The sequence below is a fragment of the Chiroxiphia lanceolata genome, chromosome 17 (genome assembly GCF_009829145.1).
Source record: "Chiroxiphia lanceolata isolate bChiLan1 chromosome 17, bChiLan1.pri, whole genome shotgun sequence".
Classification (NCBI taxonomy): Eukaryota; Metazoa; Chordata; class Aves; order Passeriformes; family Pipridae; genus Chiroxiphia; species Chiroxiphia lanceolata.
Genome location: NC_045653.1, coordinates 12,682,694 through 12,708,607, shown reverse-complemented (window position 1 = coordinate 12,708,607; position 25,914 = coordinate 12,682,694). Strand labels below are relative to the sequence as shown.

Below are 25,914 nucleotides of genomic sequence, written 5' to 3'. Positions count from 1 at the left end.
CAGACAGGGTGTGCTGGTGAGGTCCTGGGGCCACGGTGGGGGTCAGCATAGCTGGTGGTGGCTTTTCCCTCCCTCCTCTGGTTGAAGCATCTCTCTCGGGAGCACCTGTCCATGCCCAGAACGTCCCTCCCGCAGCATCAGACCTGCAAGCGCCGGTCCCGGGGGCACCGGTGGGCGCGGGGGCTCGGGCTGCTCACTCACAGGGGGCGGATAATGACGTTTAATCACAGGTTTTTGCCAGCGGTGGGTGGAGGGAGACGGAGCGCGGCCGCTCCCGCACGTACCGGCGGGTGCGCGGGGGAGCCGCGGGAGAAGGGCCCGCGCTGGGCAGTCCCGGGGCCAGCGCCCCTCGAACCCACTCGGAGCCCACGCGGGGCGGTGCCGGTCCCTCCCCGCGCAGCCCGCGCCGGTCCCGCAGCACCATCTCCCGGCCGCCGCACGCCGGTGTCCGCGGTCCGGCCCCGCCGCCCCGATCCCCGCCCCGTCCCAGAGCTGAGCCGCGGGCCCGCCGGTTCATCCCACGGAGCCCGGCAGCGCTGGGTGGCACCGGGGGACGGGGACGGTACGAGGTACCCGGTGCCCTGCTCTGGCAGCAGCACCCACTGGGCCCTGCTCCAGCACGGGCGGCACTTCCACAGCCCCCTGGACAGCTGGCTGAGCTCTGCCGTGGTGGTCCCACACCCGCAGGCTCCACTCCTGGCCGTGGCATCCCCAGCACGCAGGGAGACTCTGAGCTGGGGGTCTTGCCATCAGCTGTTACACTTTGCTGAGGCAGCCCTGGCGGGTGCACCGGGCTCTGCCAGGGGTCAGCAGGGGAGCAGCCACACTGGGCTTCACTGCAGCACCCGCTTGGGCAGCAGGATGGGACCCTGTTCCGTGCACCCATGTGGGCAGCCGAGCCTTGCTCCACCAGGGCAGCCCAGGGCAGGTGGCCAGACCAGGTGCTGGCTGTGGCGGTATTGCCGTGGGGTGGTCGTGCCATGGTCCACCGCAGTATCACATCGCTCGCAGCCAGGCCAGACGCCAGATTTCCTCCCCAGCTGGAGAGGGGACAGAGGAGATGGTGCTGTTCCCAGTCCGTGCTCCCGTCGGAGGCAGTGCCCTGCGCCCTCACACCATCTCCTGCTCCGACATGCGGCTCTCCTTGCCATCCTCCTGGACCACGGGCTGGCCTCTGAGTAGGGTCTCCTGCACAGGCAAGACATTCTCATCCTGCTCCGTGGGCTGCTGGCTATTTGCGTTCTCTCCGGGCATCCCAGCCTTTATATGCACAGGGGAGGGGTCAGGGGCACGCAGCTACAACCCCCCCACCTCTGCACCCATGTCTTTCCACAAGCTCCTGATACACTGCCATGACTACCAAAGTGTTGCTCTGTGTAGGTCCCTCCCAAATGCTCAGCGCTTGCCAACAGCACCCCAGGGTTGCCAGAGCCCTTGTCCTGCCCCAATTTAGGCAGCCTAGATTAGCCCCCACCCCTACTGCCCTGCAAAGCCACAGCCCCTGCTCTGCTGATGGCACATCCCCAGCTGTGCTCAGGAGGGATCCCAACCCACCCAACCTACTGCTGGAGGGGGGCTCTGGGCAGACTCACCTCCTTCTGTACCTGTCGTCTGGAATCTGGATGAAAAGAGGGACAGAGAAGTCTGCGTTCAGCGGGGAGCACTCCTGCCTGCAGGGAGCTTCCCGGGGTCAGAGCCCGGGCTGGTGCTGCTGCAGCACAGGTCCTGCAGCTCACTTGTGCTTACTGCCACTGCCAGGCTGAGGAGGCTGGGAGCCATGGCAGAAGCCAGACTGGACCCACAGGGCACCAGCACTGTCCCCCAAGAGCTGGCCTGGCTCAGGCTGCAGCCGTGCCAAGATGCCTGCTCCCAAGGACAGAGCCCCTGACCCAGCAGGGCAATGGGCTCAGGGAGCCCTGCTCTGGTGGTGTCCCCAGAGGGGCTGTCCCACTCTCAGCAGGACTGCTGCTGACCTCCCCTGCTCAGTCCCTCAGCCCTGTTTGGCCCCTCTGGCCAAGGCATCACTTCCTGTGCCCCAGCCCCTCACCTCTGTCGACCAGGCAGTAGATGCAGACACCCACGAGGCACGTGACGACTGCGGCCGTGACGGGGATCAGCACCGACAGCGAGGAGCGCCTGCCCGACTCTGCGGGGGGAGAGGGGGTCAGTGGGGCACCCACGGGACACCCACGGGACACCCACAGTGACACCGAGTGCCCCGAGCTGCCTCTGCACCAGGTTCAGCCCCGCAGGGATCCCTCATGGGGACAGAGAGGCAGGAAAGCATCACACCGGCTGTGTGCTCAGACCCTCCTCTCCCAAAGCATCCAGGGGCAAGGCCAGCTCTTCCAAGTGCTGCAGGAGCCAGAGCTCTGGGAGGTCTCTGCTTTGCACCAGATGAGCCCTGGGCACCAAGCACTTACCGCAGATCACATCCGAGGTGTTTGTCCCTTCCACCTTCAGAGCCAGCCCCTTTTCCTCACAGCTGCAGGGAAGAAAAAGACCATGTAACCACAGCAGCAGCCCAAACACAAGGAAAGCCCCCAGGTAGGAACAGCTGGGGCTGGGCAGGCACCCAAGCTGTGCCAGAATGAGTCCTGCTGTGCTCCAGGGTGAGCAGCCACGGACCCCCACTGACACAGCGTGATGGGGACAGCAGGTACACAGCAGTGTACCAACCTGGGATCTTGGTCTGGAGTTGCTGAAACTGCTCAGGATGGGAACAAGTTTAGGGACAAGGCACAGGAAGGAGTAGATATTTGAGACCTGCCTGGTCAGGGAGGCCCCAGGGCTTGAGCACTGCAGCTATGACAGAAAAGCTTAGAGTGGACTTGATGACAGGCTACAAGTGACTCCGCGGGGATGTAATTTCTGGGCACAGATAAAAGCAAAGCGAAATCCAATGGCTGGCAGCTGAAGCAAGACTAATTCAGCATGGAAACAAGGCTCATGTTTTTACCAGGGTGTGCGATTAACCCCTCAAGCAGCTTTCTAACGACAGGGATGACCTGCCAGCCCATGGCATCCTCAAAGCCAGACTCCCCATGGAGAGGACTTGTGCCTGGGCTGACGACTACAGCCACAGGGAGTGCAGGCAGGGAAACCCTGAGCAGGGCATGGGGCATCCCTCATTCCTCGCTCCCAGCACAGATGACAGGATGGATACCCCTGAAGGGGCGAGCACTCTGCGCACATACTGAGGAACAGTCACAAGGGTTTGGATGTCTGCCTCGACCTCAGCCATGTTGCCCTGAACTTCACTGTGCTCCCAGCCCTCCTCCTCTCGCTCCAGCCCTACGCCAGCCAAATGCTGCGTCCCTTAGGGACCAGCCCGGCTACCCAGTCCTTGAGGCTGCCAAGGAGAGGATGCACAGAGGATGTGCTCACTGGAGCTGGGGGAAGGACGTGGTCAGCACTCAGACAATACCTTGTCCAAGGATGGCATGGCTCAGTTTTAGAAGAGACGTTGGAGAAGGTGCCTTCTGCACAGGGTTCACAGGGGGATGTCTTCCTTTCCACGGCCTTAGCTAGAGAGGAGCAGAGGTGGCAGGAAAGTCAGTAGGGGCTATGGGGGGCAAGAGGCTGCTGAGGCCAGGTGGGCAGCACGCCCTGTGGCAACGCTATCAGGCGTGGCAGCAGGTACAGCTCTCCCAAAGCCCTGCCAGGGGCACCTTGCTGGGCGAGCCCCTGTTCCCTGCACCATCTGAGGTCGGTGCTGCCAGGGCATCGGACTCACCTGCCACGAAGCCAGAGCCGGGCCTGCAGGGCTGGTTCTCCACACAGGTCTGGCAGCTGGTGTCCGAGCAGTGCGTGCCAGGCTGGCACTGGCACACCGTGTTGTGTGTGGCATTTCCATGTGTCTTCACGATGAGTCCAGCGTCTGGGCAAAGGGAGAACAGGCAAGGTGAGACACCGGGCAGATGAACCTGGGAGGATGCCAACCCCTGCAGTCCTCACAGGTTGGGTCCAGTGGGCACAGGGACCACTTACTGTGTTCACAGATGTCATGAGGAGCACAGTGCTTCTCCTTGGTCCAGCTCTGCTGATATTGCCCAATCTCACAGAGGGTGCAGACAGAGGTTTCTGTTTTATCGCACTCAGAGACCAGCTTTTCCCCTGCAATAGATGCTGGTGAGGAGAGGGCAAGGGGGTTTTCCCTCTTTCCAGGCAGCATCTCTGCCAGCAGGACAGTGGAGCGCTGGTAGCTGTGGACACTGGACTGCTGCAGCATTCTGCTCAGTAGCCAGGGCTGCAGGGGCCAGCTCGCCTGCTGGCTGCACATGCTGAAGGGCCAAAGCAGGGAGGGAGGGCTGTGGGGGCACTCCAGCACTCCAGGGACTGGGAAACAACCTGACAGTGACAGCAGGAGCTTGCAAATGCCATCACAATTTGCTAGTGCCAGTGGCAGCACTCTCCCAGCAAGCTGCCTTTGCCATGGGGTCCTGTGGCTGCAAGAGTACAGACAGTCCCAAGAGAGCTGTGGCAGATTTGGTGAGATCCAGGGGGTCTCCTAGGGTACCCACAAGGTCCCAGTTGTTCTAGTACTGAGACGACACAGGGAGGGGATGCTGTCAGCACTGCTGGCAAGGGGGTGGAGGGGCTCAGTCACATCGAGCTGGGCCCTGGCACAGCCCAGCCACAAGGTCCCCAGGAAGGGGTTTCCATACCTGGCCGACACCGGTTGCAGCACCTGCCCTTGTACTCATACTGCTTATCAGAGCACGTTAAGGCATCACCAGGCTCCCAGCACTGCAAGAAACAGGACCTGTGAATTCATACCCAGCACTCCCACACCGCCACACTTCCACGGGCACTGTGCGTGTTAACCTGCACCCCAGGGTGAGGGTTTCCTCACACCACTCTTCCTATGCCTGCACTAACCACAGACCACAGCAGCCACCCACTGCCTGATGCCATCAGTGCTCTCTTTGAAGTGGAGTGGCAGCAATTCCGGTAGGATGTCACCACAGTTCCCCAGATTTCCTACTAGATGGTGATTGGCACATAACCCTGTGCCCCTGCCAACAGTGCTGTGGTCCCAGGCTGAGGGAGCACCATTCAACCAGCTTCCGTGCCCAGAGCACTGACAGCCCCTTCCCAAGGCTGATGCACCGCCCCTAAGGGACAGGAAAGCCCCAGGCAAGCGCATCATCCATGCAAAGCCTGCCAGGGCCTGGCCTTGCTCCTCCTGGCAGGGGACTGCCCGGACAGGGAAGGGTGGAGAGGGAGCAGAGAATAAGCCCTTGGGCCTGCCGGGGTGCAGGAGGGCACCCGCAGCACCGTCCCTCGCACAGAGCCAGCCCCTCGCTGCCCACCCCCAGTATCCCGGCAGCTGCTGGTGGACCCGCCTGAGCCTGGCCATCCTGGGGAGCGGGACTGGGGCTCCAGCAGAGTCGCGGTGCGAGAGGGCTGCGGGGCGGTGGGCAGCAGGCGAGGGAGAGCCGGGCCGAGGGTGCCGTGGGCGAGGACCCAGCACGACCGGGCAGTGCCAACCCCCCTGAGTCCCTCGAGCATCCCCACCTCGGGGATGCAGCGATGGGGCCGCGGGGCTCGGCGAAGGCAGAGCGGGGATGCCCGAGCCCGACTGGCGCCGTCCCCGCCCGCACGGAGCCGGAGGGGAAGTGAAAGGGGCGCAGGCAGCCGCTTCCAGCGCCACCGCCCGACTGGGGGTCCCGACCGAGGGCCCCGGGGCTCGCCGCTGCCCGTCCATGCCCGGGGGGATCCCCGGGCCGGCGTTGGGCTGGGCTGGGCTGGGCTGCCGGGCCCGCGCCCTCGGGGCAAAGTGAAAGCGCGTGGGAAGGAGGACCTGGAGAGGAGCACGGCCAGCCCATCCCGCTCCTCCGCCCTGGCAGGCCGGATCGACGGACCCGACCCGGCCCGGCAGCGCTGCCGTGTCCCGCCGCCGCCGCCCTCGCACGGCCCCGGGACTGTCCGGGGAGCGGCCGCGCCGAGGGGACGGGCCGGAGAGGCCAGACCGGACCCCTTCCCGGAAAGCCCGGCGGGAGGGAGGGAGGGAGCGCCCAGCCACTGCCCCTGTCCCGATTCCTGTCCCGATCCCTGCCCCAATCCCGATCCCCCCGTCGCGGCCCCACTCACGCCCAGCAGCGCCGCGGAGAGCAGCCCCAGCAGCCCCAGACGGTTCATGGCGCTGAGCCCCGGTCGCCGCCGCCGCCTCCCTAAGAACGCCCGGGTCCGTTCCCGCCCAGGAAGGGGCGTTGGGCCGCCCGTCCTGGGGCTTCCCCGCCACCCCCCCGAGGCCGGGGACAGCTCTCCCCGCCCGCCCCCCCGAGCGCCGCGCTGCCCACCCGGCCCGCGGGCGAGGGCAGTGCCGACCGGGACCCCCGGCCCGGGGTCACGGGCACGGACAGGAGTAGGGGCAGGGGGCAGCCGAGGTCCGCGGGGAGGGGAGGGGAGCGCCTGTGCGGCCCCCCCTCCCCGGCAGGAGCTCCAGGTTTCACTTCTTTTTTTCCCGACAGCAGCTCAGAGCTGCAGCCTTTATGAGCACTTCAGAGCTGTGGCCCTGGAGAATCCCCGTGGCTATGAATCTGGAGGGCCCCCACAGCTGTGACCATGGAGAGCCCCAGTGGCTGGGACCATGAAGAACCGCTGTGGCTGCAACACTGGAGAACCACCACAAGCCCCACACACGTCAGACCTGAAAGGGGAAGGGGTGACAGCACCAGTGCCTGGCTGTGCCTCCGTCTCAGTTCCCCAGAAGTGTTGTCAGCAGGCCCCAGGGAAGTTCCAGCTTCCCTGCTCATTCTGGAGATGTTCCCTGGACTCCCCTTTCCATCGTGGTGGCCGGGCAGCGAGTGGTAGCTGCTCAGCATTCCTTGGTGCTCCAGTCACACACAGCACTGCTGCCCTGTCCCCACAGCCACACTGTGCCCCCTCTGTCACGGTGCCTGAGAGGACATACCACAGCATCCACTTCCCTGGTCTCCCAGGCTGGTGGCCACGCGTGGCCATCGCCAGGTCACAGCTGTTCCTGGGGAAATTGGGAACCAACCGCATGCTCTGGATTCCCCAGCCCGATGTCACTCCCCAGCCTGATGTCACTTCCCAGAACTGACTCGCTTAGGAGCACAAAGGGTCCCAGGGGGAGTCTCGAGGGTAGAGGGAGGTGGCAGTGGCGGGGAGGGGATTTCTGGGCCCAACTCCCCTGAGCCCAGCCTGGGAAGTCCCCACAGCCCCAGGCACTGGCTGTGCAGGGTCCCCTGTGGCCCCGGGGCTGTGAGTGCCCCTTGCTCCTGGTTCTGGGTGGCAGCAGGACCTGTTGCTCCCAGGTGGCAGGAGCTGCTCTCAGGGGAGCCCCTACGGGAGCCCCTGGTGCTGGTGCTCGCACTGCAGGGCAGAGCAGTGTCGGTGCTGCTGCTCAGATGGCCCTGGGGCTGGGGGTGCAGCACAGGGACCCTGATCCCTGAGCAGTCGTAGCTCCAGTCCCCATCTGATCCCAACCCTGACCCCGGTCCCGGTCTGATCCCAATCCTGGTCTGATCCCAGTCCCGGTCCCAGTCTGATCCCAATCCTGATCTGATCCCATACCCGGTCTGATCCCAGTCCCAGTCTGATCCCAATCCCGGTCTGATCCCAGACCCGGTCTGATCCCAGTCCTGGTCTGATCCCGATCCCGGTCTGATCCCAATCCCGGTCTGATCCCAGTCCCAGTCTGATCCCAATCCCAGTGTGATCCCGATCCCGGTCTGATCCCAATCCCGGTCTGATCCCAGTCCCAGTCTGATCCCAATCCCGGTGTGATCCCGATCCCGGTCTGATCCCAATCCCGGTGTGATCCCGATCCCGGTCTGATCCCAGTCCCGGTCTGATCCCGATCCCGGTCTGATCCCAATCCTGGTCTATCCCGGTCACGGTCTCGTCGCCTCCCCCGCGCGAGGTCCGGTAGCGCCACCCAGCGGCCGCACCCTCCCGTCCTCCTCGGGACTACAACTCCCGGCGTGCCTTGCGGCGCGACCCGCGGTGCATGCCGGGATCCAACCCCTTGCCTCGGCAGGCATGGAGGGCGGCCCGCCGCCGCGCTGTGCCGTAAAGCGTCGCGCGTCACCATAGGGACCACGCTCTCTCCTCTCCGGCTTTGCGACGGCGCCGTGCGGCAGCGGCGGGTGGCGCCTTTGTCCTGGCGGCAGCGGCGGCCTGAGGGGGCTCCGGGACCGGGCCGGCAGCGGCGGTGAGTCTGCGGGGCCGCGGCCGCGCTGCGCCGACCGCCCGGCCGAGCGGCGCGCGGCAGCGAGCCCCAGGGGCGGCCTGGTCCTTCCCGGCCACCGGTTGGGGCCGGGCCGGGCGCGCCCCGCGGCCTGGGGGCGGGCCGCACGTCCGGGCGGTGCGGGACCGCCGGGGCTCGGGGCGGGCCGTGAGCGGCGCTGGTAGCGGGGACGTGCGGAGTCCACGGGGAGAGCGGCCCGTAGGAGCGGCGGCCCGTCCCCGCCGCCCCGGGAGCTGCGGGGGGCCCGCGGCGTCGGGGCGGGAGGAAGGCGGAGGCGCTCCCCGGGTTACCGTGTGCGGAGGCCGGGGCGGGCGGGCGGGTCGGCCCCGAGGGGAGCCCCCCGCTCCTCGGCACCGCTGCTTTCTGCCCTCGGTGCCAACTGTTCCTGCCGGGCCCGCGGACTTCTCGCGGAGTTGTGTCGTGTTTCGCTTGTGGCAAATTAGCTCCAGTGCACCACTCCAGCAGAGTCTTGCTTCCCGAAGCTGTAGCGCTACTAATAAACAACTTTGGGTTTAAGTATAAGGTTTTTAGAGATGTGGCTTTAATTAACTTCCAGAGGATTTGTTGGCGCAGGAGGTGCCGTGGGCTGTCCTGTCATAGTTACTCCACGGGGAATTGGCACCTTTAAGCTGCCCTGGTGCCTCTCTGGCTACATCCATACAAAAAGATTTAATGTAGGAATTAGTTGTTCACCTGGTGTAGCGTGGCTAGAGCCGGGACAACAACATTCGTTTATTCTGGTCTTATGATCACTAAATGACCCTTAGCTATGTGATCAACTGCATGGGAAATGGTCAGAGCCAGGAAATGCTCTTAGATGGAAGTTCTGGAGTAACTCAACTCATCTGAGTGTTGGGATTGAAGTGGGAAAAAGGCTCCCTGTTTTTCTTCACGTGGAAAGCTCTTGCACCTTGTTCCTCAGCCACCCCCACATCCCCACCCTTGAGGAAAAGAAAAGGGAGTTTCTTGCAGCTTTTTATCTTGCAAGTGAGATGTCCCACCAGCAGCTGGGGGCCTGTTTGGCACCTGTTTGCTGTGTGTGTCTGTGGCATCCCGAGACCACCCATACAGATGTGGCCCCAGCAGGTGTTTGCAGGGGCTCTGTGTCCCCATCCCTGTCCCTCGTGGTGCTCAGAGCTGGAGAAGGAATCCTGCTCCTCATGGGAACTTGGGCCAGATGGGTCCTTCCATGTTTTATTGCCACTTTGTCATTTTGGAGGAATTTCGAAAACTTCTTTCCCCTCAGCTGATGAGAACTTGAGCTGCAGTAGTGGAATAGAAATCCAGTGCTTCCATTCAGGAAAATGTGATGAGATTTGACCCTTCTGATGGGGAAGGTAAAATTCTATATATGCATGTGTGTGTGGACAAACTTGCAGGACGATTGGGGCAAAAGTGGTGGAGAGAATGAATTTTGTTGGATTTTGGTTTGGGTGTTGGGTTTTTTTCCTCCTCTCCGTTCTGGCAGTTCATTTTAAGAAGTTTATTAGGCAGGGAGCCGTTCTCTGCCTCCCATTTCTGCAGGGTTTCCCGAAAAATGGGAAGAGTGATACAAATGTGAAATTGATTGATCTTTAAAGAATAAATAAATAAATTTTATGTCTCAAATCTGGAGTAGATGTATTTTTCATGCCAGTTAAGTGTTGTAAAAGCATTTATATGAAGCTGGGTTTATGTTTTTGGACATTTGGCTTGTTTATTTAGAGATGACTTTTAAATTGTATCCTCTAGGTTGCTGCTAGGGATTGTGGTGGTTGTAGGCACCACATGATTAACAGGAGAAGTTTTTGTTGATACACTCAATTTCATCAGCTTTCTTTTTCCAGGCTTCTTGCATGCTGCAGAAAATCCCATCCTGCATTCCTCTAGGTGAATGTTTAGGAAGTAGGACAACTTCATTAAATAGTTTTCAAACTTTCGAGTTCATCTTGAAAGTCCCAGGGTTATCCGTTTCTTTAAGCTTTATCTGGTGGTGAGTTTTAAACCAGAAAGTCTGAATTGTGGGGGTGGTGTTTCTTATTAGCTTGGTAGTGTTTGTTATGTTATTTTTTGTTTGTTGGGGTTTTTTTGTTTTGTAATTGTTTGAGTGAGTTTGTGCAGTGAATGTTGCTGACTGCTCCAGCTGCGTGCAGGGGTGTGGGCTAAGGGAATGTGCTTTTGCTGCATGGGGGAGGTGAGGAAGGGTGCAGCATTTACCTGGGGGTGGTTAAATTCCCAGCTGTGGACCCGCCTGCTGTGGGAGCTGACATCTCCATGGGGACAGGGATTTGCTGTCTAACAGGGGTACGGGTGAGAAGCTGTGCTTTCTGGAGTTGGAAAGCTGAGATATCACATTTAGTGAAGTGATCCAGGTGTGGTCGCTCAGGAGCGTTTCAGCAGTACTTCCTGATGCCTCATTCCGAGCCTTATTGGAATATTTGGGTGCTGTTATGCAATGTTGCAATGAGTGTTTCCTTTCCGCTTATTAAAATATTGCATAAATTTCAACGCTTCTTGGATTGAAGAACTAGATGTGACAACAATGGGTGTATTGAAAAGCTTAAAGTTAAGACTTTTTAGTGGAAAATTAGTGCTATTTGTATCTTAGGTTGGAGTTAAACCATTAAAACCTATCTGCAAAATAATTAGGTTTGCTACCTTTCGGTATTACAGAAAAGCTCAACCAAAATGCTGCAGTGAACGTTTTTGCCCGACCTCTGTGTCCCTCATATTAAGATTTCTCTGGAGTGAAGTTTGCGTCAAGCAGACCCAGTTGGCTTCTAGTCTGCAAAGCTGTTAAGTTTAATCTTGTTCCAGTTTAATTTTAATGTCATGGATTGAAATTATATACATGGCCATTTTTCTTTTTTGCGAAGAGTTGGATTTGGAACGAAAGCAAAATGGCTCGAGGACGCAAGAGCAATAGCATCAAACAGAGCGACTTCACTAACAGCACCAATCCTCAGGATTTAGAGAGAAGACTTTTTGTCGGCAATTTGCCCACAGACCACATGACTCGTGAAGAAATGGAAGAGATATTTTCAAAATATGGCAAAATCAGGGGTTAGTATATTATCTTATGGCTTTTCGTGGCAGGGATTTCAGTGAGAAATATCGGTTCATGCTTGTCAAATGCTATTTGATGGTGATGAGAGGAGTGACTAATGTTCCTAAAAAGTGACCTTTTAATGATAATTTTCTCTGGAAAAGTGATTCCTTCAGTACAGCTCAAACGTAATGCAAATATATCAGCTATGTTTTGGCTCTTGGGGTTACGGTGTGATGCTACAGTGCTCTTTCAAGTGACTTCGTAGCCTCTCAAGTCAAATCCTGGTCACTTCATGGGCTGTATTTTGGTCACTGCCTTGTCAGAAGGGAGTTGATCAGAGCCTTTGAGCTCTGCATTTTGATCCTGGTGGATTTGATTTTTCCCAGGAAGTGGGTAGAGCCCCTGTGGGAGTTCAGCTGGTGGGGTTAGGTGTGGGTCGGCACTGTGGCGTGGTTGTAACTGGTCTTGCCCTGCTGTTAACTCTTGCAGCCCTCAGCATGTACCATGGCTATGGGTTCGTGCAGTATGACCGTCTAGAAGATGTCCAGGCCGCTCTGGACGGTGAGAAGGGTCGCCTTTATAAAGGGTATAGATTAGGTAAGGAAAACTGCTCCGCGCTCTCCTGACCCCAGCATGCGTTCGGGAGAAAGAAAGAGTGCTCTGGTTTTAAAGCTCCTTGAAACTTGCCCGGCCTTGGTCTCAAATCACTTTTGCTCAGTGTGGATTTGCCTCCTGAGTTCGCACTCTGGGCTTCACCTGCAGTGTGGCTCACCTTGCTGCCCGGGTCTTACTCTGAATTTTTACATGTTAGTGTTTGGGAAGCTCTCTTACCCTGTATAAAAACTGTGCAACAAGTAAGCCCTGGAAAGCGATCCTTGAAACCGCCAGCACGGTTTAATAACATTTGTAAACCAAAACTGGGCTTCGTTTTGACGTGCTCAGAGAAATTGGTCACAGCACTTAGCGACTGGTTGGATAAGTAACCTTAACTCAGATTTTTGCCCGTGTGGAACCAACCCGTTAAGCAGTGCTATAAATACTGAGTACTTTAAAAAGGACATTTTCATAAAGATGAAGATAATTCTGCTAAATGTGCTGGGAGCAGACTTAAATGGAAATGAATGGTTAGAAATCCACGAGTAATCTTCTAAATGGAAGGAAAAAAATTACTTTGAAGTAAGCCTGTGCTAATTTGAAGAAAAACAGTTTGACTTAGAAAAGAATGAAAGGAGCAATAAATAGTATCCTGTGGGAAGGTGTGTGTACAGTAAAAAATAGGAGCCTGGAGATGGAAATGGAGGCAAATAGATGAGGAGGGTAGAAGGATACAAGAAGAATTGATGTCCAGCATTGTCCAAGTGTAGGGGCTGTTTTAGAAACTAGGGGGTAACTGACTGGAAATGATAAAATTTCTTACTGGAGAGGACCAGTTAATGTTTCTGCTCTCTGTTTTTGAAGAGGCAGAAGGTGTGTTTAATGTAATTTCCATTTCAGTAGCAAAACAAAAAAAGGTAAAACAGCAGATACCAAAACTAGACCTCTCAGAAGAATTAACATTTGTGAGGCTCGGTGAAATGCAGACCTGCCTAGGCTGTTACTGGTGTTTTTCCACAAGCCTGGGAGAACTAGGGAGTTTCCAAGGAGCTAGGAGAGTGCTGCAGGTGAGCCAATAGGCAGCATAAATGGGATGAGCCTGGCATCAGCGCCTGGAAACAGAGGGATTCTTTCACCTGACACTAGTGAGAAGGGAACTGATTAGTGCCAATCAAAATAAATCCTGTCGAACTTACTCTTAGGGTGCTGGAAGTAGCAGATGTACAGATTGCTGTAAGGGGTTTGATTTGATAACAAACTAGAACAGTTAAAACCAACAGAGTTAAATGGGTCTCACATGAATGTCAGTGTAACACAGATGGAATATCTCAGTGCTTTGAGTCATGGTCTGGGAAAACTGATTCCTGGCCGTACAGTGCTTTTATAGGTGACTTGGAGAGAAAATAGTATTTTAAAAAGAGAATGAGATAATGAGGATGAGTCACTGATGGTGAAAGGACCTGGACTTGTTAAGCTGGATGCAGACAGACCTGAGCTTTCAGTGAAGCCAGAAGGGAAGGTCTGTGCCCAGCCAGTGCTTTGGACATCCTTGGCCCTACAGAACACAGGTGTGCGAGGTTTTGGTACCTGTGGGGTTTTGCTGCTGGAATATCGTGTTCAGTTCTGGTTTGCCTGGTTCAAAAAAGGATAATGCTAAATTGGAGAAGCCTTGGTAAAACCTGAGAGAGAGGTTTAGAGTTAGAGAACAAAACTAGCAAAAACCTCAAGAGGGAAAGGAGTGATGTGATCTGTGTGTTACAGGCAGACCTGGAGATCAGGGAGTTTTAATCTGGTAGGCATAGGTGTGACAATTCCTTAAATGGGAATAAATAGTTTTCTTTAACAGCAGAGTAATTGGCTTCCGGAGTAACTTATTGGAGCTGTGGTGGTTTCTGTGCTCTGAAGACTTTTAAATTGGAATTGCATGTTTTGCTAAAAGATAAGCCCTAGTTCAGTGCCACTGCTGCACTTGAGAGAGGAATGTGATTCCAGAAACTCCTGTCACCTGTGTTTGTTCAGAAGGTTACACTGTGTGATTACAGTGGCCTTGTCATCTCAAAATCCTACAGGATAGAAGACTTTTTGTTTGGGGTTTTTTTCCTGAAGTTTTGTCAGTGTTCAAATACTTGACTTGTAAATGCTATTTGCATTAAATAAAGTGTTATTAAATCTGTTCATTTTGCACAAGAGATGGATCCCTGTCAAAGGTGGTTTTTTTTCTTCTAGTTAAATATTTTTGTGCAGAATTAAATACTTTTTTTTATTTGAAATAAATGTATTGGGTGTAAAAATCATAATAGGTTTCTGCAATGGCATCTTAAAACAGAAAATAAAAATAATCTTAAACCAAAGAAAGCAGCTAGTGTCTTACTTAAAGGTAACACTTGACTTTAAGGGGAAAAAAAATTACCAACTAAATAATAAATACAAGGAGAACAGTTACTTCAGCTATGCAGACTGAGTATTAAATATAATTGCTAATAACAAGGTAAAAGGTTTGGGGAGAGTTTAACTCCAGTGTAGCATCATACAGGTATTTCCACAAATGCACAGAAGTATTTTCCTGTCTTCAGTGGCTAAAACTATGTAGAGAGTAAATGTCCTCCATGTATAGTTTGTGACAGTAGAAGCTGCAGCTGTGTTTGTTCCTGGAGAGATACTTTGGGGTCCTGTGAATGTTGTTATGCTGCAGTTGTAGTTAATGTTCAGATTGTTCTCGCTTTTCTCCCCCCGCAGAAAGGGAACATGCTGCTGCTTCATTGACAACAAGAGCAAAAATTAGACCTGATCCCTTAATTCCAATTTTAGTCTTGAAAATAATAAAGGATAGTTTGGGAAGTTACAGAATATATTAAGACTGAGTCTGCCTAAAGACATTGTGGCATGTTTATTCTCTTGCAAGGGCTTTGAAAGTAGTTAATGCAAATAACTCATCAGAAATGTTAATTGTTGATAGATTCTGAGGGAGCAGATAGGGCCTAGGTTTGGTTTGTTCTTTTCCTTAAAAGGCTCTCAGTAAAATGTCCAAAGTCACTTCTATTTGCTCTTGCCCCACTCCAGTGCATTCTTTCATCTCCAGTCAGCTGTCATGGGAGACTTTGTTTCTTAACAGTAGAACAGTGTGGGTCCCTGCCAGTTCTGGGCAACTTCACTTTTGCTGGTTGAGAACAAGACTCTGTTTCTTCAGCTCTCTTACTTCTTTGTGTTTCACTTCATGGAGTTTTTCATGGAGATGTTCAGAAGCCAACCAGTTTTCAAATTTCCCGTCTGTTGCCTCAGTTTGCATCATGTTAACAGTGGTGTTTTGAGTGCACCATGTTGACTTCATAAGGAGCTTGTGCTCCAGGCTCCCGGATCCCATTTCTTGGTGGTGGGGGCTGTGCACCTTAACTGCAGCAGTCCCTTGGAAGGCAGTTGCAAGTGCCACTTGAGAACCCTTGGATTATTTCCGACAAGGGTAGCGGCATGCTCCGTTGAACAGGACTGGCTGTGAACTTAAGACTGTGCTGGCCATCATACCTTTCTTGGAGGTTTTCAGACTCTGCTTTTTCTCCTAGAGTCCATGAGTCGCTTTCTGCTCGCTCATAGACTGCAGAAGAAAGAGGTTCTCTTATGGAATGAAGAGTCTGGATGTAGGCCTGAACATGCAGGGTTAAAACTTCACCCAAAGCTGTCCACCCTATTTTGAAGTCAGAGAAATCCATGAAATTTTCATTATGTTGTACTATCTAAACTTAATAAAAAATTGTCAAAGTGACAATGTCTCTCTGCTGAATGGATTTTCTTGCACCATCTGGATGTTGTTGAGCTTAAGTTGCTTTCATTTGAATTGTGCTGATGATCTTTTTTTTTGTTTCATAGCATTGAACAGATGGGTTGATTATTCTTTACAGATATTAATAAAGCAGTGGAAAGAAGAAATATGAATAAGGCTTCATCAAGGTCCAGTCCAACACGAAGGTAAAGTACCTGGAAGCAGTGAGTTGTACTAGGAATTCAGGCCTCCAGGGCATGAGCCCAGCGGCCTGTGCTAAATGTCTGTGTCTCTTCCCTACCGCCACCTCCCCACTCAAACAGCGATGCTCCGGTGAGACAGTCGGGATGTGGCTGCTCCACCTCTGGGAGCTCTTCTGGCTCTGACACCTCGGGGGGCACGAGGGAAACCTCGTGTCTACTGCTGTTACTGCAGCCAAGTGTTAGGTTTTGCAGCACAGGCTGTAAGAGCCTTGTGAGGAAGAGTACCCTTGATGTTTGCTCCTGCCTCCAGAATCGGAGAAGCCGAGGCATAGGTAAAGAATGCCAAGGGGCTGCAGCACAGCACCAGGAACACTGCAGAGGACTTTGGGGTCTTGCCTCTTCTGATGATGAAAGCTACCAGTGCGAGAATGAGACTGGAAAACAGCATTTGAATGAAGCACAAGATGGAGCAAAATGTCTCTTGCACGGTCCTGCCTGCACCTGCGCTCGTGTTGTCTGTGCCTGGAGCCCCCACAGTGTGGTACTGACATGTACCCTCCAGCTTCTGGTTCACCACCTCTCAGTGGGCACAGTGTGACTTCCCTCTGTGTGGGAAGTCACAGGCAAGGGGAGAAGACGTGGATGGACCTGCCACAGGAAGATTACTTCAGTTTCCTTTCCACAGCATTACTAGGGAGCACACAAAGACGTGCTGTGGTGTAGTTTGGTTTAAGGCATCTACCCCTGTGCCTGTACTGTAAAGTTTTCCACAAAAGGAGTGGTTCTTGTTGAACTTGAAGGTAATCAAGCTCCCACGTGTCTGGTGTTCTTCACTAACTTGACCAGTTAAATTACCAAAAATGGGAAAAAAGTGCAACTAGCAGGACGTTTACACCAAAAACAAGGCCCAGAGAATGAGTAGCTTCAATTCTTGGCATCATTTATGTTTTTTATGTGCTGCACTTACCCTGCACAGGGCCAGATGTGCCTGCAAAGACCAGTGGGTGGGTGTCAGACCCAGGAAATGCTTTGGGCACACAGCTCTTGTTCTGTGGGTTCTCGTGACGATGCAGCAAACCTTGGGCCAGGCAGAGTCAGGTGTGCTCCGTGCTGCTGTGAAGACCTTGGGAGTATGTGAGCAGCAGGCACTCATGGCATGTCTTTGGCCTCCGTGCCACTGACGGTGCCGTGCAGCACTGCAGGGGTGAGGGGCAGGCACCCAGGCCGAGAGCACTGGTCCTTGGACCATGCTGCAGAGGGACAAGCAGCAGGCACTGATGCCATGGGCATCAGAACCTTTGTCATCCTGCCTGTGTGAGGTGCCCTGAGGAGCACTGAAGGTGCGTGAGCCATGCTGCTGTGGGCACCAGGCTGTGAACTGAACTGCCACGGCTGCCGAAGGCTTTGGTGCTGCTGTGACAGGCACTGGATTCCAGCTGGCACTGCAGACACCGTGGTCATCCCATGTGGTTAGCACCAGGTCCCACACAGCACCGTGGGCATGGGAGGCATTGAGCTCTCAGCCATCAAGTCCTGGGCGTGGCTGTGGGCGATGGACTCTGGCCCACACCGTGGCCTGGGATCACAGCTGCCGAAGCCGGGGTGCAGAGCCCTGCGCTGCCGGGCCGGCGGTGCCGTGTCCCGAGCAGGTGTGGGTAGTGGTGCCAACACTGCAGGAGTCGGACCATGGAGACTGAGGTGTGGAAGCAGAAGGAGCTGTGCCTTTGTGCTGCCACCTCCCTGGAGCCGGGCAGCCACACGGGCACGAGAGCCGAGGGGACCTGTGCCACGTCTCTACTTCTGTCGCAGTTGTGTGTTGTTCATTCCGGATCTTTTTGTCTCTGCGGATAATGAATGTGGCCTGTTCTGGTCACCCCCACTCCAGCAGAATAAATGTCATATGCCAAACAATTCCCCTGCATCTGGCTGTTTTGCTAAATGGTCTCACAGCTACGGAAAGATCAGCCACTCGACCTCCATTAGAGCAAGTCAGAAGTTTCCCCTGAGCTTCTGCCATTGTTCGCTGTAGGTTTGGGGGGAAGGGGGCCATGACTCTTACGAGATGTGGTTTCAATGCAGATCACAAACAAAAAGCACATTGCCTGTCCAAGAGGCTGAGGGAGTTTGCACTTGTTTGTCTGCAAATAGCATGTCTCTTACAGGAGGAGGCTGTTTATGCTCTTGGTGGCAACTCTAGCTTGTCCCAAAATCTGGCTTGTATCTGACACACAAACAGAGAATGCCAGCACTCCTGTGTGCCCCCAGCACAGCTGGGTGTCCAACACCAAAATCCATGCACAGACTCTGCTCCTTCATCTTGTTCCTGTCCGCTCTGCCTGACCCTGAACTTGGGCACATCCGACTCGCTGTTCTCTCCAGGTGACCACTACATGACTGCACTGCAGTAAGTTCTGCTTGTCTTTCATGAACTAGATTAGGCTGGTTGAGAGCTGTAAAAGTCTTGTCAAGTTTGGGAAATAAAAAGATTCAAAAAGCTGGGTTTTTTCCTGATGGTTGTCAGTATTTTGGGGAAAGAATATTCCGAACACATCAAGCGCAGTAGTTTCTCTGCAAGTTTTTTTTATGTTTGGCTTTGACTACAGCGAAGTTATGTTTTTTTCTGGAAAACAGATTACAACTTGGAAAAACACTACTGTTTTGGGGAAAGATGAAGACTGGAACATTATTCTTCCTTGCCTCTGAAGACGAAGTCTGAATGAGCTGGATCATTCAGATCCAACAGAGAAGCCTGTTGTGGCTGCTGAGGATGGAGTGCTGGTTGGGTTTAGTACCCTCTTAACATGTGGCATCATAAACATAAGACCGGCTCTCTACAGAAGTATCCCTCAAATCCAGGACACGGCAATAGCTGTTATTGCTTTCTGTCAGCAGCACAAATGCAGCCACAACGTGGACCCTGCAGTGTCTTTGGTCACAAGCTGCTCCTTTTTTAATCACATGCCAGTAACGTTATGTCAGGTGTTCTGCTGTCACTGATGAGTGAATTTAATGGATCCCTTGATCACTCCTGGCTATCACATATCTGTAGGTAGTAGCCTACATCACCTTAAATTCTCTCAGAGAATTTGCAAAACATGTTTGATGGATGATCTGTGACTGACGTTGGAGGACAGAGGCCTTGAAATGGCCGTTTCTGAAGTGCCTGTTTACTTCTTCCACAGGTGCTCTACACTTTTAGTGATGCTTCATTAAGGAGCTCTCTGGGTCTTGTTTGAATGAACATTAGAATTAAGAACCTTCTCCAGACTTCTTCAAAAATATGATTTTTGGGCAATTTTTGCTGTTGTGGGATAGGAGGGAGGATTCAGCTGCTGAGAGAAGGGTCGCTTTGGCACCTCAGGTAAGAGATCTAGAGGTAACCTTGTACCAATGTTTGCAGACTAACGGAATTTCCCCGGTGTTTTCCTCAGAGAGCCATATGCCTACGGGGATGGCCGAGATGGCAGACGCGACCGCTCCCCTCTTCGGGGGAGCCCACGGAGGGACCCCAGAGATGGCAGGGATGGCAGGAACGGGCGAGATGCCAGAGACGCTCGAGACATTCGAGCCAGAGACATGCGTGACGCCAGAGACCACAGGGACCCACGGGACCTGCGAGACCCACGGGATATCAGGGATCCAAGGGACCTGCGGGACCCGCGTGATGTTAGAGATCTTCGTGACCCACGGGAGCCGCTGTATGACCGATACAGGGATCCGCGGGATATGAGAAATGCACGAGATGTGAGGGATCCACGGGATATGAGAGACCCTCGAGACCCCATGTACAGGTAAACTCGGCCAGATCATGTTTGCCGGTTGGTTTTTATGGCTTTTCTGCCACGCTGGCTGCACTGGTTTAGGTGGTATCAGGTGTTTAAGGAAATCACCCTGACTGGGGAGAGTCGTGCTGAGGGGAGTGGGTGGGTACCTCAGATATTAAACTTGGGGAGGGTCTGTGTGAGATGCACTGGCCGAAGTCACTGCCTGAGACTGTGCTGGAGCACGGAAACCTTTGCTGTTTCTGTGAACGTTGCAGACGAGATGAATCTTACGACCGTTACCTGCGCCTTGAGGACTATTACCGGCGCAAGGACGACTCTTACTACGACCGCTACAAGGACCATTTCGATAGAGCTCCAGTGAATTCAGAGGGTGAGTACCTGGAACACTTATGGGAGGGTGCAGGGGTGCCGCAGTGCCGACCCCGAGGTGTTCTGTGCCCCTCTGAGCAGGTCTAAAGGGCATCACTTGTTCTGTCCCTGCGGCTCGTTTCAGACCGCCTGAAGCGCGAGGAGCGGCGCCGGGAGGAGCTGTACCGTCAGTACTATGAGGAAATCAAGAGGCGTTTCGATGCAGAGAGACCTGTGGATTGTTCTGTGATAGTGGTGAATAAACAGACAAAGTAAGAAGATAGTTACAACCGGTTTTATTATTGCATAGTAGAGGAGAATGGATGTAAACTTAGTCCTGCCTTGAGGCTGTTTGTCTTATGGGTTGCTCTTGAGAAATGTGGCTTCAGAGTCCTCAGAAAGCTATAGCTCCTTGTTGCTCTTCTGGGAATATATGTTGATGAGATGTGGAAATGTATCTTGTGATTGCATTTATTTCCCCATTGTTACCTATCTCTGTACCTTCTCCTCATACTTTTCTACCTACTCTTCATATCAGCCTGTCGTGACAGGCTGAGTTCTGTAGGTTGGCTGCTCTGCTCTGTACCCCTTGGACGTCTGCAGGCATAAATTTCCTCCCTTAATGAGTTCAGTTTAAACACATGTTTGTGTGAACAAATTTATAATAGTGTAAATCCCTTTGCAAACATTCTCTCAGCTAAGCCAAGGCTTGATTTGTAATTTATTTCAGTTAAACTGAAATGACTGATTCAGATCAGAATAAGGGCTATTCTATTACTGTAATGGGATTGCTTTAGTACTGTCCTGATAAACATAATGAAGTTGGGCAAGTCATCAGAAAAGCAAATCTGAGATGGTGGAGAGGGTGAATGTGCCAAGGTTTCTGTTTCTGTGTGTGACTGATGTGTTAAACTGCTGGCTTTGCTTTGTGACAGGGAGTACGCCGAGTCAGTGGGGCGGAAGGTGCGGGATCTGGGCATGGTAGTGGACCTGATCTTCCTCAACACAGAGATGTCACTGACACAAGCCCTGGACGATGTGAGCAGAGGAGGGTCTCCTTTTGCCATTGTCATCACCCAGCAGCATCAAGTTCACCGCTCTTGCACTGTTAACATCATGTTTGGCACCCCACAAGGTACTGAGGTCTCAGTAGGCTGGGAACTGCATGGTCACTCTGAACCTTTCTTTCAGGCAGAACCACACAGGGCAAAGGTCATCCTTGCTGTCACATAAGTAGTTATTAATGAGTTGACACGGTGTCATAAACATGAATATCATTATGTACAAGCTCCCATAATACTCTGTTTGCCCTTTGTCTAAAGGACTGTCTAATTCCTGCCAAGAAGGAATCTCAGATGTGTTCTTGGCTTCTAACACTGCCAGCTTTCCTGTCTCAGGAAAAGTCATGGACTCCAGTGCTAGAAATGGCTGCACTGCCGTGGGAGATCTCCAAGTAATACCAACCCAACCTCACTCTATCACTTGTTGCTCTCAAAGAGAGCCTATTTGGAATGTGACAAATTACAGGACACATTTCAAATGTGTTTTAATAAAGATTTGGTCAAGGTAGAGATCTGATGATGAAACTGGGAGGAGTTATAAAAAGATAGAACTACAAAGTGTTTGGGTGTATATGCTCTACTTTTTAGAGCCATTACACTTGTCACATCACTTTCCATCTCGGGGTGACTTGATTGTTGCATGAGGGTGGGTGTAGGTATTAAAAATGCCTTGTGAGAATGTGATCTGGGAAAGCAGCCTTTGCTCTGATCATAGGCCAATTCATATACTCTGTCTGCACAGGTGACTGGTTTGACCAAAGTTGAACTTTCAAAGATTATTTCTCCCTTACTGTGTTCCCAATAATGTTCTGTGAGTTCATCTGGGAGAGGAAATGTCTCAGTGCACAGTCAGTGGTTGGTGTGTGCTCACTGACTGGAGAAGCCCAGTTTCTTTTAACATCAGATGCAGATGTGATAGGAGAGTTCCCTTATTTTCTGGAGGAACACAGCTCCTGCACACTGTCACTGGGCTTTCCACTGCCCTTGGTTTTAACTCTTAACTCCTTTGGTTTAACACCTGTTAAACCTCTGGCGGGAGGCCAAAGCTTCTTTTCTGGATCTGCCGGTGTATCAGACCTGGTGGGAACCCCAGTCATTAGCTCATCCACAGCTCATTGCAGAGATTAAATATGCTCACTTCAACTGCTCGTGGCCACCTTTCCCTGCACGGTTGTTTCAGGGAACTCTCTCACAACCTGCGCAAAGCGTAATGTTAAAATGAACCCCAGTTTCCTGTTAGGTGGGAAAGGCTGGCAGGATTGGATGTTCTGCAGGTGTGAGAATTGCCCTGCCCAGAGCTTTAGGCACTTTTTGGAAGGTGAAGGCTCTTTTGATCTCTGTGCTTAAATCTGTGTTCAGGGGAATGTTTGCCTTTGTGCTTTGGGAGGTTGAAATAATGAACTCAAAACACACTGTTGGAATTGGCCATTATTCATTTTGTCACAGAAGAACTTGATTGCTGCTTGTTGCCCCAGAGTGGTGAACATGAGCAGCCATGTGACACTAAGCCAGTGCTGCTTCCTCCCCAGCTGCACCAGCACATGCCATGTTAAGGCGTTGGCAGTACAGAAACAAAAGTGTTCCCATGGCTGTCCTCCTCTGGGAAGCCTACAGCCTTCAAAGGGCAAGCTTTGGATCTGTCCAAGGGTTTAGCAGTAAAATGACTGGGACTGTCTCCTCTTGGAGCGCTGAGGATTTATGTGAGAGGTAGAGGGAGCTGCTTTCCCTTTTAACTGGTGAGAGGCAGGAAAGACATTTCTGGGATGACAGGATGTCTGCTTAGAGCTTTGGGCCTTGGAAGGAAAGGCTGGCCTTGCTGGGCGATAGCTGTGGACCTTTTGTTGGCCTTGGAAATGTAACTGTTTCCGTGTGCCTGGGAAGCTCCCAAGTCTGCACTGGCACTCCCTGGGCAGTGCCTGCTGCTGACTGTGCTGTGCTGGCGGTCGGGGGGAATGGAACCTCCCTCAGTGTCGCTTCAGGTCACTCAGGAACGGGCACCTCCCTCAGTGTCACTTCAGGTCACTCAGAGTGTTTCTTTCCTTGTGCAGAACACCGCAACATGCCCCAAGCTGATGCCATGGTGCTGGTGGCAAGGAATTACGAGCGCTACAAAACAGAGTCCCGGGAGAAGGAGCGGGAGGAGATCGCCCGGCAGGCTGCCAAGATGGCAGACGAGGCTGTTCTGCAGGAGCGGGAGCGCCCACCCCCCATGGAGGAGGGTGTCAGAGGAGGTCACCCTCCCGGGATCCAGGCTCTATTGAACCTACTGGCAGACAATCGCTACCTGACTGCTGAGGAGATAGATAAAGTCATTAATTACCTGAGGGACCGGAAGGAACGGTTACTGCGGGGCAGCTCTGAATCTCTGCAGGGTGAGTCTCTCGGCCCCAGGCAAGGTTTATCATGTGGTTTGTGGCCCACGGGGCTGGGACAGGAAAGGAGTCCTGGCACTGCAGAGGAGTCCGGGAGCATGATTTTACTGAGATGGACATGTCCTTGGGAGTCCTGAGACAATTTAGAGTTTTCATGTGGAAGACCTTTTATAGTGGATTTTCTCAGGGCACCCACGGGACTGCTATAACTGGTTGGGCTGCTACACTCAGTTCTGCAGTGTGGTTTGGGTTCCTAGAGCTGTGCAGCTCCAATCAGAGGGTGGGTGTTCACTGATGCTGTGTCTTTGGTAGCAATTTCACTAGTTTTCTTTAGATGCCCCTTCAAGGGCATTTGCAGAGCTTTAACCACCTTTCCTTCCTTTCCCAGCACCCATGTCAAGACAGTCTTTGGGGGCACCTTCAGGATCATCCCTGGGTAGTCAGTCCAGCCTTCCAAGCTCTCAGACTCATCAGGGTTCACAGCCTCTGGTCTCTACTCCTTCTGTTCCAGTATCCTCTTCTAATCCTCAGCAGGAGCTTCAAGCAAAAATCCTCAGTCTCTTCAACAGCGGGGCGGCAGCAGCGGCAGCCGCCGTGGCAAACAGCAGTCCCGCGGCCCCCGCGGGCTCTTCGGGCAGCACTCCCAACCAGAACTTTGCTAACCTGGCTGGCGGGCAGCCCCGGCCAGCACAGATGAGTGCTGGAAATCTAAACCAGGCTCAGCAGAGATTGCAGACTCCAAGCACGCAGCTTCCTGCTCTGCCGGGCCCTTCGAGAAACGCGGGTCCGAGACCTGGGGCTCCTCCACAACCTCAGCCGCTCTATGGTCAGCACCAAACCCGCCTCCCTGCGCCTGGCAGCGTGCCCGCTCAAAGGCCAGTGTCCTCTGGTATCAACTTTGACAACCCCAGTGTACAGAAAGCCTTGGACACCCTTATCCAGAGTGGTCCTGCGCTCTCCCACCTTGTGAGCCAAACTGTGGCCCAGGGGCGAGCAGGGTCCTCAGCCCAGCAGCCGATGGGTTCCTACCAGCGACACTATTAGAGCTGAGCTGTGAGGCCCGTTCCCCTTCCCTTTGCCATTCCATACTTATAGCTGTTTAAGGAGTCTCCCATCCTTGACCCAGGACAGATGCCCTGGACGTGCATGTCCTCTCCACTCTGGTGAGAGCATACCCCCCACAGCATTGCTGCCAATGGTTGCTGGTGCTGCCCTCCTTCTCCTTGATCTGGTTAGCAGTGTTTGGAGCAGAATGCTCCGTTTTCTCTGCAGCACAATGTTGGATCATTGGTTGTGTTGTCCTATCCCAGAAACTGCTGCAGTATCAGTCCTGCTGCATTTTCCTCACTCCCAGCACCTGGTGCACCTTCCCAGTGAGCTGCAGTCTGGGCTCACTGAATGGTCTCAGTATAGTTTTGGGTCAGTGGTTTTGAGGAATTAAGGGACTGAACACAGCGTCATGCTGATGGGCCTTGGACACCCACCACTGTGGGCACTATTTTTCTTTGGAATTCTTTTTTTTTTTTTTCTTCTTTTTTTAATGGTGTATAAGCCAGTTGGGAAGTACAGTGATAGCACTAGCAGCCAAAATTGTGAAACACATGCCTGACCACTGCTCAGTAACCAGAACTGTACCCTGCAGTCCCTCCACACTGGCCTGCCCTGTCCTGGCAGGGAGGCACGTGCTCCTCACCTCGCCCTGTGTTGAGCACAGATCTGCAGCACAAGAGCTTCCAGCCAAGGCAGAGGTTTCAAATGGTTTGTCAGTGTTCCTACACCAAGTAATCAGTGTCAAGATCAGTTAAATTTGGTGTATAAATTTCCTTTTCTTACAGCCTTTGGGACGGTTGTTAGTGTAGATCAGCTGCAGCCATGCTGATATGCTGCTGGCCCTCCCTTGGGAATACCTAACACTTAAGTACCGGGGGGAATCCTGCTCTCTGAAACCTCACCTTGTTGTTATGGGGTATTCTGTCCATCTGAGGAGGAGAGGCAGTGCCAAGATGCAATACCATAATTTTATACGTTTTTTCAGTGCTTTGGTAGCTGCAGCGGACAGTGGAGTGGAAGATCAGGCAGTGATTCTTCACCGTGTTTTTAACCGGTAACATACTTTGATACCAGAACACAAAACATCTCTTAACTGTGTGGTCCTCCCTGTCATGGCCTTCTTGGAGTCTGTGGGTTTCCTACAGGGAACCGAGAGACACTGAGGAAGCAGAGGATTTACTTTGTCCCAGGTGGTTTTGTGTTGTAGCATTTCTTTTCTCTCTGTGCTGTTAACAAGAGGACATTACTTTCTAATAAAAGGCCATAAAAATTATTTGTTGCATTTTTTCACACCTCAGTACTCCTGGAATACGTTATTCTGCTGTGTTTGCTGTTACTCTCCTCTCCTGGATGAGCTGTGCCAGAGGCTGCTCCATGCTGGATGCTGAGTGGAACACGTGCAGACCTTGCTGCGAGAGTGTCCGTGCTGTCTCAGTTTATAACACCTTGGTTCAAGGGACCTCACAGGTACTTGCTGTCACAGAGGACTGGGGTGATC

General features: G+C 53.3%; 2 protein-coding genes across 6 annotated transcripts; one reads left to right on the top strand and one right to left on the bottom strand.

Moving 5' to 3' along the window:
* Nucleotides 1–441: 441 nt before the first annotated feature.
* Nucleotides 442–6,217, bottom strand: CD40 (CD40 molecule). The gene is made up of 9 exons (XM_032704924.1): nt 6,097–6,217; nt 4,668–4,749; nt 3,991–4,116; nt 3,737–3,880; nt 3,428–3,527; nt 2,424–2,485; nt 2,048–2,146; nt 1,593–1,618; nt 442–1,260 (listed from the first exon to the last, which is right to left on the bottom strand). Exons 1-9 carry the CDS (start codon nt 6,142–6,144, stop codon nt 1,111–1,113), a joined length of 837 nt encoding a protein of 278 aa, XP_032560815.1. The 5' UTR covers nt 6,145–6,217; the 3' UTR covers nt 442–1,110.
* A 1,776-nt stretch (nt 6,218–7,993) lies between these two features.
* Nucleotides 7,994–25,679, top strand: NCOA5 (nuclear receptor coactivator 5). Of its 5 annotated transcripts, none has more exons than XM_032705030.1 (10): nt 8,083–8,185; nt 11,077–11,263; nt 11,739–11,846; nt 15,737–15,803; nt 19,232–19,591; nt 19,840–19,955; nt 20,079–20,205; nt 20,869–21,068; nt 23,043–23,366; nt 23,755–25,255. In XM_032705030.1, the coding sequence occupies exons 2-10, from the start codon at nt 11,101–11,103 to the stop codon at nt 24,408–24,410; spliced, it is 2,121 nt and encodes a 706-aa protein (XP_032560921.1). In that variant the 5' UTR covers nt 8,083–8,185; nt 11,077–11,100; the 3' UTR covers nt 24,411–25,255. The 5 variants fall into 5 exon arrangements, with proteins under 5 accessions (XP_032560924.1, XP_032560921.1, XP_032560923.1 ...); XM_032705029.1 differs by lacking the exon at nt 8,083–8,185 and adding an exon at nt 9,483–9,558 and having other exon boundaries at nt 23,755–25,679; XM_032705031.1 differs by lacking the exon at nt 8,083–8,185 and having other exon boundaries at nt 15,705–15,803; nt 23,755–25,679.
* The last annotated feature ends 235 nt before the right edge of the window (nt 25,680–25,914 follow it).